The following is a 15,608-nucleotide window of genomic DNA, read 5'->3' on the forward strand; positions in this document are numbered from 1 at the left end:
CTCCTTCCCTTCACTTTGCTTTTAATATCTATCTGTTGCTGCCTTTCCTATCTATTTGCTAAAAGAATATCACTGTCTAAAAGGCAAGAAGGAAGCAGTTAGTACAGTCATGGGAAATCTGTATCTGCATTCCAAAATTGCACTTGACACTCAGAGCAAGCTGTCTTAGCTGATCAGCTATGCTGGGAGAATGACAGCTTGACCACTCAAGAATTATGTAAGAATTATATGTGGTAACAATACTGAACCGTTAATTGATTATTTGGATATCTGGCTTTGTTTTACAGATGTCTTTCATTCGCAGTACATTATATTAGCATCTTGTGCACATCTAGCATGCTAGCATGGCTTCAAATATCACAGTTCAGAGGCGAGGGGGTATGTTTTGAAGGGTGGATTATTAGGAGAACTGATTAGCTTATTTACTTGAGTTATTTTATGGTATTTGTTATACTTAATGAAACTGATCTTGTAGTTTTGATATTTTATGCTGATGTATTATATTGCTGTGCTGATGTAATTATTGTATTTATGAATATTCTAAACCGCTCTGTCACTTGAGAAGTTGGTATATAAATCAGAAATAGAAACTGTAAACTATAAGTTTGAAACTTCCAGTACAAACTAACTAGAATTCTCTCACTTGTTCAGTTTTTGTTTTGTTTTTTTGTTTTGTAAAAACCTTCCAAATACACTGAAACAGGGTCCCTTTCCATTTTCTCATGGTTGCATCTTTCCTATGAATCAGCAGAACAATATTGAATTATATCATAGGAGAGATGCAACCATGAGAAAATGGAAAGGGACCCTGTGTCAGTGTATTTGGAAGGTTTTTACAGTTAAAATCTTAATTAAAAAAAAAACAAAAAATCTGAACAAGAGAATTGTAGTTCAGTTTGTATTGGAAGTTTCAAATATTTGATATCGGTTTGCTTAAAGAAATATTTGCCATGTATTTTCCTTGTTATGAATAATTCAGATGCTTGCCATGAAAGAACTTTTCTCCTTTAGTTACTTGGTTTGTTATACTGTGATATGAAATAAATACCTTAATATTTGAAATGCACACAGGTACAGGTGACAGAATACTGGCAGTAAGAAAGAATGGGTCAGCTGTGAAAGAAGTGATGATTCCAAAGGACGTGAAAGAGATCGCTTCTCCTTTTAACTGCTTTCAGCTGCTTCTTGAGGTACCTAATAAGTCTGTCAACATAAACTCCTTTTTATGTACTTTTTGACTGATGTATATGTAATACTTTATTTTTTGCATATGTTTCAGATGGATCAGCTATGGGCAACATGTGCAGGAAACAGTGTTGTGTATATTTGGGATACAAAGGATCTCTCCAAAAGTCCCCAAAAGATTCAGCTTCAGGACTGTACCGAGATCAGCTGTATGATAAAAGTAAAAAATGAGGTAAAGCAAAGGCTGTGCATGGACTGCAACCTACAGGATAAAGTGTGTTTGCAAATACAGGGCAGCTCTCTTGCCACTTCCAGTATGTAAATGTTTTCCCCTGCTGCCACTATTAAATGCTCTTCTTCTAATGCCCCAAAGCCATAACTTACCTGTACAGATTCTTCACAAAGAAGGGCTGAACTCAGCTGAAAAAAGCTAATGGAACAATGACTTTTGGAAATTCGGGATGCATATGACATCATTTGACCCTTGCTTTTCCTTTCCATTCTCACCTAGAGGTTGCATCATCTTGTATCCTCTACCCACATATGCTCTTGGGCCACCATCAAGTTGATTCAGAGTAGAGTAGCTTGTTCCCGTCACCTTCCGGAGGGGGGAGGGGGGGTGAATATCACCTTTACAATGCAGCTCCTCCACCGCTCTCTACATTAATGGCGGGGGTGGAAGGGAATTAGAACCAAGAGCTAAGAGAAACAGATAAGTATGGGAGAAGAAATGAGGGAAGCTTGCTGGGCAGACTGGATGGGCCATTTGGTCTTCTTCTGCCGTCATTTCTATGTTTCTATGTTTCTATGTTTCATCAAGTCACACCTGGCTCAAGGTATTTTCCCAAACCAAAGCTTGTACATGGACACTCACAATATTAACTACTGCATGTTTAGATCTTTGTCTGTCCCCAAGTGCTTTAGAATGAAGACCAGTTACCATTTTACAAGCAACCCTCTGGACCTACTCCATCCTGTTTATATCCTTTTGAAGGTGCAGTCTCCAGAATTGCACACAGTATTCTAAGTGCAGTCTCACCAGGGACTTATACAGGGGCAATATCACCTCATTTTTTCTGCTGATCAATTTTCTCACTTTGTAGCCAAGCATCTTTCTGGCTTTTACTGTCTCTTTATCTACCTGTTTGGCCCTTATGATTATCAAATAGTCACCTCCAGATCCTGCTCTTTCTTTGTGCTTAGAAGAATTTCACCTCCAATACTGTACACTCTCCCTTAGGTTTTTGCATCCTAAATGCATTACTCTGCATTTTTTTAGCATTAAATCTTAGCTGCCAGACCTTAAATTCCTTGAGCTTCACTAGATCCCTCGTCATGATTTCCACTCCCTCCTGGCTGTCCACTCTGTTCGAGATTTTGGTATCATCGGCAAAAAGACAGACCTTTCCTGACAACCCTTCCGTTATGTTTCTTATAAAACTGTTGAAAAGAACTGGTCCAAGGATCGATCCCCCATTATATAAACTGTATTGTCAACTAATTTAACCTCAAGTACTGCATTTGTAGTGCTAAAACGTACCTTTTTCAATAAAAATTGCAATGTTTCTCAAATCAATACTTGATATAGCTAAATATAAAATTGTGCTTGCAATAGCATTCTTGCTTCCAGGGCCAGTGCAAGGGGATTAGGCACCCTAGGCGAGCCTTCTCCCTTGTGCCCCCCCCCCCCTCCCCAGATCGCGCCACCAGCCCCCGGTCTTGGCCCCGACTCCTACCTCATTCTCGATCACACCCACCGACTGTGTGGTTTTCTGGGTCGCAAGCAGGTTGGGCACTGCTTGCGGCCCGCCAAATCTCCACTCCTCTTTGCCACTGCTTGCAGCCCCATATGGCTCTTGCCCAGTGGCGCACCAAGGGTCTCTGGCGCCCAGGGGCCAATGCATTTGTGAGCCTCTCCAGCATTCCCCCTTAATCCTTCTTGTACTAATGCTTAAGGTCACAGAAAATCAGTGGCATCTCTAGACAGAAGAATTTTTTTTTGGGGGGGGGGGGGAGCCAAAATGACATTTCTTCATCACACCCACCTCTATAGCATGGATCCTGCTTTAAAATTGGTTAAAAAAAAAAAAGGCCAAAGGGTCTTCTGCGTAATTTTAAAAAGCTGGCCAGTTTCACACTTCTAGTAAAACTACTATAAAATTATTTGATAGCCTCATTCAACTAATTCTATGTGGCTATGAGAGTGAAGTCTGGAATATATAGGAAGGGACAGAATGTCAATATAAATCCTGCACCTCCAGTTCTCTAAACTCTGTGCATCCACTGAACTTCCCCCAACAATGGAGCTTGGATGTTTCCCTTACAGCTCATCGTAGTAAAGGATTTCTGGTGTCACCTCACAGTAACAGCAGCACAAACAGCTTCCACGGCCAGGCACATTGTGAACTAACACAAAACCCCGCAAAAAAGATACTCAAAATCTATACTGCAATCCCATTGTAACATAACAGTAATAACACCAAGGACTCAAACAACACTAACCCTACCTGTGAAAAAGCAAGGGTAAATATTACACTGGGTCCTAGAATACCAATATACCACCTACTGAGGAAACAAAACAAACCTGATTGCTATAGATCCCAATACAGACACTACATGCTAGCAGAATCTCTCATCATGGTCACACACACAGAGCAGAGACAGACCCTCACCAAATACAGAATACAAAATGAAGGAGCACGAATTAGACAAAAACTGAAATGGAAACTCTAAGAAGCCAGACTCCGTGTATTAACAATAGAAAAATAGAACCACCATTCCTCATAAAACAAATAAAATCAAGAAACATAAAGTATCAGTTATAATAGTAAAACCATAATAAGAGAATATTTTAAAACTACTGATAAATAGAATTTCTATTAATTAAAATCATATACATTTTTTTACAATTTCCCAAATACCAATAAAATATTTCAAAACAGCACATATATCAAATAACATTCAATCATTATTTATTTTATTTATTTATGAGCTTTTCTTTACCGACATCCGTAAAAACACATCATGCCGGTTTACAATGAACTGAAAAGGAGGAAGATTACAATGAACGAGGGGAAGGGGAGATTGGGCAAGCAAGAAAAGGGGAGAGGAGGGATGGGAGAGGAGAAAGGTGGAAATAAAGGAAAGGAGATGGAAAACGGCAAGTAAACTGAATACAATAGGAAAGGTGTACAAGAAACTGTATACAATAGGAACTATATACATATTATATATCACAGTATGCATCTATAAAATCTTGAATCAGTGGCGGCTGCTGTCATCACTATAGGTGTATGGGAAGTTAAACGGGAGATAATAGGGGTTTGTTGGGCTGGGAGAGGAGCTAGTAGCTAATAAGGATTTTAAAAAGCCCCTGCTGTCCCCTTCTGTGGGAGCTCTTGATTTCCAGTCACCCTGTTACTGTTGGGGATTAGGAGGTTATCCTCTCTCTCTTGCATACATACTCGCATGTCCATTTTCTCTCACACATACACTGTCACATACATACACATTCATGCTCTTATACCCACCATAACCTCTCGCTCTCACTGACACTGACACTCTCAGGCTCTGACACTCTCCCCCCCCCCCCCCCCCCCCCCCCCCCCCCCCCACACACACACACACAAATTCTTACTCCCTTGGATTTTCTCATACACACTCATACTCTCACACTCACTGGCTCCCTCACATACACACAAACACACACCCCCAGGCAAGCTCCTAGTCATTCTCACACACACACACACTGATCCCCAGGCAGACTCCATTCATTTTCACACCACTCCCTCCCGATCCCCCAGGCATGCACACATTCATTCTCACACACACAGACCCCCAAGCAGGGGTCCCTGAAAAAAGGTGGCACAAAGCCGTTCTGGGATGTTTATGCCAGAAACACAAAAAGGGGATGAATTAGCATAAGTTTGAAAGTTGTGAGCAGCAGTGTCCTTCATCAGGACCAGGGGTGAAGCTGTAACAATTGGCATTACTGATCACATCTTTCAAACCTGTGCCAATTCAAACCTTTCATTCGGGTCTATCCAGTACCGAGCGGTAGGAAGAGCTGCGTTAGTGCCTACGGCACCCGCGGTTGCCGCACGCACAGTGCAGCTCACCTACCGCTCGATCCTGAACACTAATTTTATGTAAATGTAAACCGCGTCCGTAATGCCTTAGACCCGCGCAACCCATTTTACTGGATAGAGCGCCTATACAGTATCCTGGGTGCGCGGGCCTAAGGCTTCACGTCACGCTGGTATCTGTCATTTCAAATGTAATTTGAAATGACAGATACCAGGAAGTTGCTTCGCCGCTGTCAGTGTCTGTTCTCTCCTCCTCCCGGAGCAGGGCGCGAAAAGCAGCCTTGCTCCGGGAGGAGGGTAGCATAGACACTGACATCGGCGAAGCAAAAAAAAATAAAACGAAAAAAGCCCCGGCCGCGATCATAGGTGCCAGTCTCTGTGGCAGCCCCAGTCCTCTCCCCTGCTCCCAAAGCCAAAAAAAAAAAAAAAGCGAAAAAAACGTTGCAGCCCCCCTCCGATGTCAGGACTGGGGCTGCCACGGAGACTGCAACGGCGAAGAAAAAAAAACCCAAAAGCAATTTTGGTTTGTTTTTTTCAAAAGCGACAATTTTGTTTTTTTTCCAAAAGCGACTTACTTTTGGGATCTGTCAAGATCCCAAAAGTAAGTCGCTTTTGGACTCCTGCAAAACTTACTATTCTGAAGCCATCAGCAGGAAGACATTGCAATCGTAGCTCCTCCCGAGGAAGACAAAGATGGCCGCCGTCACGACGTTTGGCCACGTCTTGAGCGGCCAATTGTAGCTTCCCCCCGTGCAGGCGGCCATCTTTGTCTTCCTTGGGAGGAGCTACGATTGCAATGTCTTCCTGCTGATGGCTTCAGAATAGTAAGTTGTGCAGGCGTCCAAAAGTGACTTACTTTTGGGATCTTGACAGATCCCAAAAGTAAGTCGCTTTTGGAAAAAAAACAAAATTGTCGCTTTTGAAAAAAAAAAAACAAAATTGCTTTTAGTTTTTTTTTGCTTCGCCGCTGTGTCCCTCCTTCTCCCGGAGCAAGGCTGCTTTTCGCGCCCTGCTCCGGGAGGAGGACAGACACAGCGGCGAAGCAAAAAAAAAAAAAACAAAATTGCTTTTGGTTTTTTTTGCTTTGCTTTGCCGTTGCAGTCTCCGTGGCAGCCCCAGTCCGGACATCGGAGGGGGGCTGCAATGTTTTTTTCGCTTTTTTTTTTGGCTTCGGGAGCAGGGGAGAGGACTGGGGCTGCCACGGAGACCGGCACCCATGATCGCGGCGGGGGCAGGTGAGCGGGGGCTGGGGGAAAGCTTTCCACCTACCCTTACCCATGCCTCTACCGCCTGGGTCAGGGTAGGCGGTAAGTTTGCAGGTTAAACGCGCGACAAAACGGCAGGGAAAGATAGCGATAGTCGGGGCGCGGGTTACGGGATGCTAGGGAATAGCTAATTCGCTCGTTTGCATGCAATATCGAGCTAATTCGCTCGTTTGCATGCAATATACATGCCGCGGGCGGAAGGGGTTGCCCGGGGAATTTAGGACGCGGTAGGAGTAGGTTAAAGGGGATTCGGGATCGCAGGAAGGGCTAACGCGGCCGGAAACGGAGTAAAAAGCGGCTTAGGAGCAGGGTAAACGTGGCCGCACTTTACAGGATAGACCTGTTTGTGTGGAAGGGCTGGATTAGAGAGCAGAGTGGCGGTTCTGCGTGCGCTCCAGGCTCACCCTCGCTTCCTCTTCCTTGCGGGCTGCCGGGAGCGGAGGGGCCGGAGCAGAGAAAAGAAGTGCCGAACTGCGTTCCACACCATTCCCCCACAAATTAAGCCCTGTTAGGGAGTAAGAGTAGGTTTGGGAATCGAACCAGCATTTACTGCCAACCCTTTTTTTCACACTTAACATAATCCTTCTATATAGAAAACATTACTGGGAGGAGCAGTATTTTTGCTGATTGAAACAAGTCTTTTTCTGTGCTGATTTCTCTCCTTCTCTGGACTTGAGCTTCACCTTCATAGTATCACTTGAGTCCCATCAGCCAGGAGGCTAGAACTTATCTCCTGTTTGCCAGTGCCTAACACTGTAGCTATAGACAGAATATATCTTTTAACATGAATAGTCAATGTATTTTCTGTGATTAAAGAACCCAGACACGTAATGTGCTTAGGACACTGTATTTGTGCAGTCAGAAATGGGCTTAAAAACAGGCCTCCTGTGTTATACTGTCTCCCTACCCCCTTAAACCTAATTCTCTTCCAGCATACCCTGACTGTAGTTTGGCATTACACAATAAGAAATGTGCAATTTCATCTGACGACAAAGTAGAAGGCAATGTTATAATAAATATATTCTTCTTTTTCAGATATGGGTTGGCAGCAGAGGAATATCACAAGCAAAATCTAAAGGCAAAATCTATGTGATTGATGCTGAGAAAAAAAGTGTAGAAAAAGAGTTGGTAGCTCATGCGGACATTGTGAAATCATTGTGTTCTGCAGAGGACAGATATATTCTTAGTGGATCTGGAAGAGAAGATGGAAAGATTGCTATTTGGAAAGTGTAGTGGTTATTGTACTTTTAAACTCCTATCATTTATGTTTGTGAAAAAGATCTATGTGGTCTTGAAAAAATCATATATGCCACCTTCTTTAAAGAAGTATATTGAACAAACAAAAAATACAATCCTACAAGAAATTCGGGTTTCTTCAAGACCAATATGGTTCTAGAAAGCTGCACTACATGTTGCAAGTTTAAGATAACTTGCAAGCTGCTATCATGCTCACATGCTTTGCACTTCTGAATTTCCAGAGTGACCCCAATGGGGAATGTTTACCTTGGAACCTAATTACTAATCGTTTCTAAAATTCTTTTTTACTCATATATTGCATTAAATGGTCACAGGACTCTTAGCACTTCATTAACTTGATATGATACCATAATGTCAAAATTACTCTTCTAAACACTGTTCAGTCACCTTAATTTAGCATAACCAGCATGTCTACACAGATTGTTCATGCCCAATCAGGTGTTCAAACTATATCATACAATCGAATTATGGTTGCCATCTTTAATGCTACTAAGTGCCTAGCAACCTGTCCCTAAGTGAGGAATTTGCATAATATATACAACTAAAGGGGCCGATGTAAAAAGGTGCACAGAGCTGTACACGCATGCTAGCAAGCAGTTGCACATGTTTGTGTGTGTGTGTAGAATTTCCAACTTAACAAGGAGTTTTACACACACACAATGTGTGCATAAATTAGTGCCCCTCCATGAAAATCCCCTGTTCATGGAATTAGCAATTACTCCCTGGTGTAGAGAGGTGTATAGGTGTAACTTAAATTTTCTTAACACTCAAAACGTAACTCCTTGTCTGAGGTTGAGTCTAGTACCTACAGTGCCTGAATGCCATCCACTCTGAAGTGGTGAAAAGTGGGATAAAAAATTAAAAAAAAAAAAAAATCTATGGGATTGAACCTGCAGTTCATGGTGCTGGGATCCCATACTTGGGATTTTGTTTAAAAAAAAAAAAAAAAAAATCTGATTTGTGCACAAACCATATTTTCTGTGCATAATTCCACTCCCCTGACTTAAAATGTGTGCTCAGCCTATACAAAAAGATAAGCCCACATTTTAGTCAGCCTTCTTTTTATTTATTTATTTAAAATTCTTATATTCAGCAGTTTCCAGGAAAAATTCTGTCCAGTGCAGATCACAAAATAACATTCAGAATAAACAAGCACATATAAAACAAAACAAGTAAAAAGACAAAATAATCATAAAAACATAAAATACGTCAATTGCCATCCAGAATACTCTGAAAAGCATAGTTTTAATGTTTCCCAAGAGGCTTAGCATGCCATTAGCATACTGCATAGGGAGTGACCTCTTTTTAGCCTTTGTGTTAAACTGTGTGCTAACTCTCAGCACACAGCTTTATTACATCAGCCCCAATGTTTGTCGATACTGTGGTTTTATAATGGGTGAAATATGGTCTTCCTTTGTGTTAACCATTCTCAGAATTAGGGGAATAGTATATAGAATGTATTTCTTTGGAGGCGGTGGGTGGGGCCAAGCAGTGACCTTGCACTTCTTGCTCAGTTGGATCCTGCCTCTGTTAGGCTTTGGTGCCAAATCCAAATGCTGCTTTTTGCAGCTATCCAGTGTGCTAATCCTGTTTTATAGTCCCAGCTAACTTAATCCAGTCACTGCAGCAACAGTCCTCAGCTATCTGTCATGCTTCACAGCTCCCTCCAGAACTCGGCAGTTGTCTGGCTACTATTTATCACCACTGAAAATATTTTCACAGCAATTTTTGGTTTGCAAATTATTTTAATAACTGGGATTTCCACATCAAAATCTAGTTTCTCTGTCAAATATTTCATTGTTAAATGCATGTCAGGCAGCTTTGTAGCTCCTCAGATGAGATGGAGAGGGAGTTGTGGCCATTGCTTAAGGGTGACAACTAATGGCCAGATTAGAGGCCCATGATTGCATGGCTGAATGTAGGGGAATGGTACCCTGGACGAAAATCATTGATTCTCTCCTCCCCTTGCTCGCCCCCCCCCCCCAGTCCTTGGTGTTAGATTAGTGTGTGGGCATATATGCAGCCTTTTCTAATCCCCCTCCCTATCTGTCACCCCCATCCCCGAAACTGGCTTGAGGCGAGGGTAAACAGACTTTCTATTCCTCCCTCCAACACTCATACTCGTGCACGTGCTCTTTCTCCTTACATGCCTGAGTCTGAGCACTAGTGCTGTGTCCCAAAGTATGTCTATATTGAAATATTTTGAGGGCAAACTAGGAATGGAAGGAATAAAGCCAAAATGACATTTCCACAATCATCCCCACTCCTACAGCACAGTCCCTGCCATCACCTTTAAAACAGCTGGAAAAAGACTACAAGAAAAAATCCCAAGAGCCTTCTGTGCATAAGAAACCCCCACCCAGTTTCAACCACCCAAAACTATCATTAAAATTATTTGATAGCATCATTCAGCCAGTTCTTCCATATGGGAGGAAAGTCTGAAGTCTGTACAGGATGGGACGGAATCTGTTATAAACCCTACATCTCCAGTTCTGTAGCACACATGCCTCATTTCCCTTCAATGGAGCTAGGTCATGTCTCCTTACAACTTGTCATACAAAGCATGTCTAGGATTGTATGGCAACTTCAGAGAGCGCGTTTTATGCTTGTGGATGAGTAGCTGTGTATGTGAAGAGGAGCTATAAGGGTACCCATGTGTGTGGGGAGGTGTGGTATGTGTTTGTAGCTAGAGAGGGTATTTTATTTATTTAAAAAATTTTATATACCGTCATTTGTATAAATACATCATAACGGTTAACAAAAAAGTAATCAAACACAAAGGTATACATCGAATATTATAAATACAATAAAATTCTTACATTAAAAAAGAGAAAGGGAGACAATGTTCTAGCAAGACGGTATAGGCATAAAATAAGATTATAGGTCTTTATATCTTATTATTAGTCTTTTCTTAGATCGGCTGAATAGGCTTGTTCGAAAAGCCAGGTCTTCAAGGCTTTTTTAAATTTTTTAATCTCGATTTCGAGTCTTAGTTCGGCTGGCAAGGTGTTCCAGAAGGTGGGTCCTGCAATAGAGATAATTCTCTCATGAACTAAAGTAAGATGGGCAGTATTTATGGATGGAATCTGGAGTAATCCTTTATTAGCAGATCTTAAAGTTCTGTGAGGGGTATGTAATCGAATGGTAAAATTCAGCCAGTCATTTTTTTTGGCCGTAGATTGCTTTGTGGAGCAAACAGCAAGTTTTGTAAAACATTCTTTGTGTGATTGGGAGCCAATGCAAATTTATCAAAATGGGTGTAATATGGTCGTGTTTTCTGCAGTTTGTCAGAACTCTGGCCGCAGAGTTCTGAAGTACCTGTAACGGGCGTAAAATGATTTGTGGGAGACCCAGCAGTAAGGAGTTGCAATAATCTAAAGAGGAGAAAATTAATGCCTGTAGTACAGAACGAAAGTCATTAATGTCAAGTAGTGGTTTTAACCTTCTAAGCACCAGCAATTTATAGTAGCCTTCTCGTAGTTTCGTAGAAATGTTTTTTGAAGTTTAACTGACAGTCGATTATCCCTAAATCTCTGTCTGACTCTGCAAGAGTTAAGTTACTATCACCTGGCAAGATAAGCATGCTATTAACAATATAGTTTGGTTTTCTATTCAGTAATATGAGTTCTGTTTTTCCATGTTAAGCGCCAGCTTCATATGACTGAGCAATTGCTTAATAGCAGTCAGGTAGATGGTAATTAATTTGAAAGTTTGATCAAGAGTATCTGGTACTGAATCTGAATGTCATTAGCATAAATGTAGAAATTTAGACTGAGACCAGCTAAAAGATGACAGATTGGGAGAAGATAGATATTAAATAAGGTTGCTGATAAAGCGGAACCTTGGGGCACCCCAGTCTTAAGCTCAATCTTTTCAGAGAGGCGATTACCTATCTTAACTTGAAAAGATCTCTGTTGAAAAAAAGAAGTAAACCAACTGATTATGTTGTTAGGCCGATTTCCTTAAGTCTTGTCAATAGAATATCGTGATTCACTGTATCAAAAGCAACTGACAGGTCAAGTAATACAAGTACATATTGTTGACCTGTATCGAAACCTTTTAGTACGGTGTCAGTCAATGAAATTAGCAAGGTTTCAGTATTCAGGTGTTGGTGAAAACCAGATTGATTTGGGTAGAGTATATTGTTTGATTCAAGATGTTCTACCAGTTGTTTGTGTACAACCTTTTCAATTATTTTTATAAAAATGACAGGTTAAAAATTGGCTTATAATTGCTTAAAGTTTCTGGGTTAAGATTAGATTTCTTTAAAATGGGTTTAATAGCAGATTTTAATATATCTGGAAAGTGGCCTTCAGTTAGAGATTTACAATCTGAGTTACTATTGGAGCTATAACATGCACAGCAGGTTTTAGTGCCACTGTAGTAATAGCATCTAAAAGATGATTAGCTGGGTTTAATTTCTTGATAATAGTTGTAATTTCCAAAGAGGAGACCTCTTAAAGAAGGATGTACCAGAATGGTCCTCTTTTGATCATTTTTATTTCTTGGTTCTGGGTATTTGGAAATGAGTTGACAAGATTCTCTTTATTTTTAAAAAATACGGCTACTTCATCACATTTAGATTCTTCCAGTTGATTAGTATCTGTATTAGGAGGTTTTGTTAAATTCTTAACTAAAGTAAAAAGCGTTCTAGGATTATGATGAAGCTCTGGATTTTACATTTAAAATAATCCTTTTTTGTTTCATTGATAAGATGTTTATACTTGTTTAGCTGTGATCTGTAAGTGCCTAATGTTTTTGCTTTTTCTCCACATTCTTTCAAGTTTCCTAAGTTGTGTTTTAGCTTTTTTTTATATTAGTTATACCATGGTTGGGATATAGGATTATGTTTTTAGAGGGTTAATTTGTTCTGCAATAGATTTGGACATCTTAAGCCAAAAAGAGGTTGCAGTTTGATAGTCACATAAATCGATGTTTCCTAAATTATTTTCTAATTCATTTGTTAGATCCTCAGTGTTATATTTCGGACTGTAAACGATAATTTATTGGGATGGTTTCTTATCCAGGCTCTTTGATTTACTTTGAAGTTTACAAGTTATTAGATAATGGTCAGACCAAGGTACGGGTTTTTGAAAGGTGTCATAAGATTAAGTTCTTGAGGTTTGTTAATATTAAATCTAAAGTGTGGCCTGCCCAATGTGTGGGTCTCTGAATTATCTGACTATATTCTAAACTCAATAGCGATTCGGTAAAGGTGAAGCAGGTATTGTTCAATGGTTCATTGTCTGTAAGTATATTAAAATCTCCTAAAATGATGGAACATTTATCAGGTTTTAATATTGTTAGTAATTCGAATAAGGGTGAAATGCTGTGATCTAAAAGACCTGGTGGGCAATAGACTAAACAAATTTGAAGGGATGAAGATTCAAATAGAATTAATTCATAAGGTTCGTCAATAGTGGTCTGTACCAATTTCAAATTTAGTTCGTTCTTTGCTATTAGCATGAGACCACCTCCTTTCCTTTTCACTCTAGAGGCTGAAAAGGTGGTATACCTCTCATTGGAAAGCTGGTTCACTATCACTGAATCACGGGGTTTAAGCCAGGTCTCAGTAATAGCAATGAAATCTGGTTTTTGGTCGGACAATAGATCAGAAATAATAGCAGTTTTCTTAGTTAATGCCTGTATATTGATTAACAGGTAGGAATTCTCTCGCCTGTCAATGTCATAGTCGTTTTGAATACGCAATCTGTTGAGAAAAAAACAAGTTAAAAGTCAGTAAGCGAAGGGGCGCACAAAGGGACATGCCCCTTTGTCGTGCGGCTTCGGAGCACAACACCAGGGGCGTGGCGCCTGACACCCAGAATCTGTGCTTATAGCCCCTTCTGCACCCTTATGATGTCATCAGGGGGCAGCTCCAGCAGCCGAAGGGGGAACAGCATGACGCAAGTCTCTGGGTCTTTGAAACTGAAAGTAAACTGAAGGTATCAGCAGGAGAGCCTCTGGTTATCTTTGAGGCAGCAGCAGGAATCAGCCGAGATGAGTGTGAAAGCTGTAAAACGCTGAGAATGAAGCCTGAGACCCGGCTATCCCATGCTCTTCCACCCTTTCCACAGCCCTCAACTTGACCCCATGTTCTCTTAACAAACTCTACTCTCTCTCCCTCCTCCCACTCCGGCTCTTTCAGCCATTTCCCTTTCCCCTCCCTCTCCCACATTCCCCCACCTCCTCCTCCACTCCCACATTCTCCTGTTTACTCATCTCCTACCTTCTCTCTCCTTCACTGCACTTACCCCTCTGCTCACTCATCCACTCAGCTCCAGTGTGTCTCTCTCCAGCTCTACCCTTCCTCCCCCCCCCCCCCCCCCGCTCACTCTTATACACTTTCCCCACTTCACTCCCCACTCAATGCTCTCTGTCCCTCCTACCTCCACAGCTAAGTGCACAGCAGACAGTGCAGTTGGCAACCAGAGAAATGTTTCAGGGCAGATAGCAGCTAAGGGCTGCACAATATGAAAAGTCATAGCTCATCAAGGTTTTCATTAATGGTGTCTGGGGGTCCCTGCTGGCACTTTTCCTTCCCTTCTGGGGCTTCTCTTCTTCAGCTGGCAGGTATGGGCATCCTACCAGGCTACTTCACTTTTTCCAACACCAGCCTCCTTGTCAGCCTGGGGGCTCCCTGCTGGCTTTTCATTTTCTCTTGTGCCCCAGACCACCCAATAGGTGATGCCATCGGTGTATGGGTTCCACTTGTCTCACATGATACTGGGCAATTTTCCAGCTCATTCTACCTAAAGGCTGGCACTAACCCAGGACCGTTGCTACACTGACCGGGCTAGATATGTTGGGGATGAATATAAAATAGGAGGAAAAAAACCTTGAATAATAAGGTTCAGGCTGCCAGATCCTAACCTTGGATATAACTGAGCTGGAAGTACAAAGGAGCAAGAGGAAACTGCAGTAAAAAAATAAACTTATTTGTCAGGAAAATTATGAGGAATTCACATTTGACTCTGGATTGTGGTGATACATTTGTGACATCACATATCTATCTTTGGCTCCCTTGGGCATAAGACAAAAAGTGGTCACCACTGTGCTTTGTTTATTATTACATGTATATTTTCTATGCACACAGAGTATATTATGAAAAACAGAAATGTTATTTTGCGGGACTAAACTTGGGGAAGAAAAGTATTTCTTTGTTAGACAAATTTAACATCAATTCATATAACCTGTTAAATAGGTTTTATGATTTCCTCTGAGCTTCCCTGAAAATGATGTATATGATGTTTTCTTTTTATATATTAATGTTGTAGATATTCTAATGTATGCTATCGTATGAAAGTAGTTAAGAGATGCTTGATAATATGTTTTGTGGGATTTATTTTGTCGCCTTTTTTTCCCTCTCCAGGTGATGAAATGGGTGGGGTTTAATATAATTTTTTCACTCAAATAAAAATGGTGAAATTTAGGAAACAAAATGCTGTAAAAAGGTACAGTGAAACTTTCTCAGTTATTGTCTTACATGAATTCTACAAAGGAAACCTTGTACATAGCTGCCTTTGTGAGAACTGAAAATTCTTTTGTAAAATATGTACATAACACTCTGTAGTGAGTAAAGTTTTATATGACCCTCCACATTGTCTGTGTTCAGAGTTTGGATGTTCTGAAACCTTTGTTTTATGCTTAACTAAGGAAGATGTTGGGTAACTACCCACACAGAACTATTCTTTGTAGGTGTTGACACAGAGGAACCAACACAAATCACTGTGAACAGGAAGAGGTGCTACAGCAAGCTGCTAAACTAAATGGTAGCAAATTGCTGTGATACAAACATTCACTGGTATACTCTTTC

The 15,608-nt window shown here is 40.9% G+C and overlaps 1 protein-coding gene across 4 annotated transcripts in view; it reads left to right on the forward strand.

Annotated features, from left to right (window-relative positions):
* DENND3 (DENN domain containing 3) overlaps positions 1-15,391 on the forward strand; it is a 235,872-nt gene extending 220,481 nt beyond the window's left edge. For 3 of the 4 annotated variants that reach the window (XM_029592116.1, XM_029592114.1, XM_029592115.1), the window contains 3 exons: positions 1,072-1,190; positions 1,280-1,417; positions 7,571-15,391. In XM_029592116.1, the coding sequence (XP_029447976.1) occupies positions 1,072-1,190; positions 1,280-1,417; positions 7,571-7,768 (455 nt within the window). In that variant the 3' untranslated portion in view covers positions 7,769-15,391. Of the gene's footprint in view, positions 1-1,071; positions 1,191-1,279; positions 1,418-7,570 lie in introns of those variants that run through there. The other variant, XR_003854950.1, reaches the window with a different exon arrangement.
* Positions 15,392-15,608: the final 217 nt, after the last annotated feature.

The sequence above is a fragment of the Rhinatrema bivittatum genome, chromosome 2, assembly GCF_901001135.1.
Source record: "Rhinatrema bivittatum chromosome 2, aRhiBiv1.1, whole genome shotgun sequence".
NCBI lineage: Eukaryota > Metazoa > Chordata > Amphibia > Gymnophiona > Rhinatrematidae > Rhinatrema > Rhinatrema bivittatum.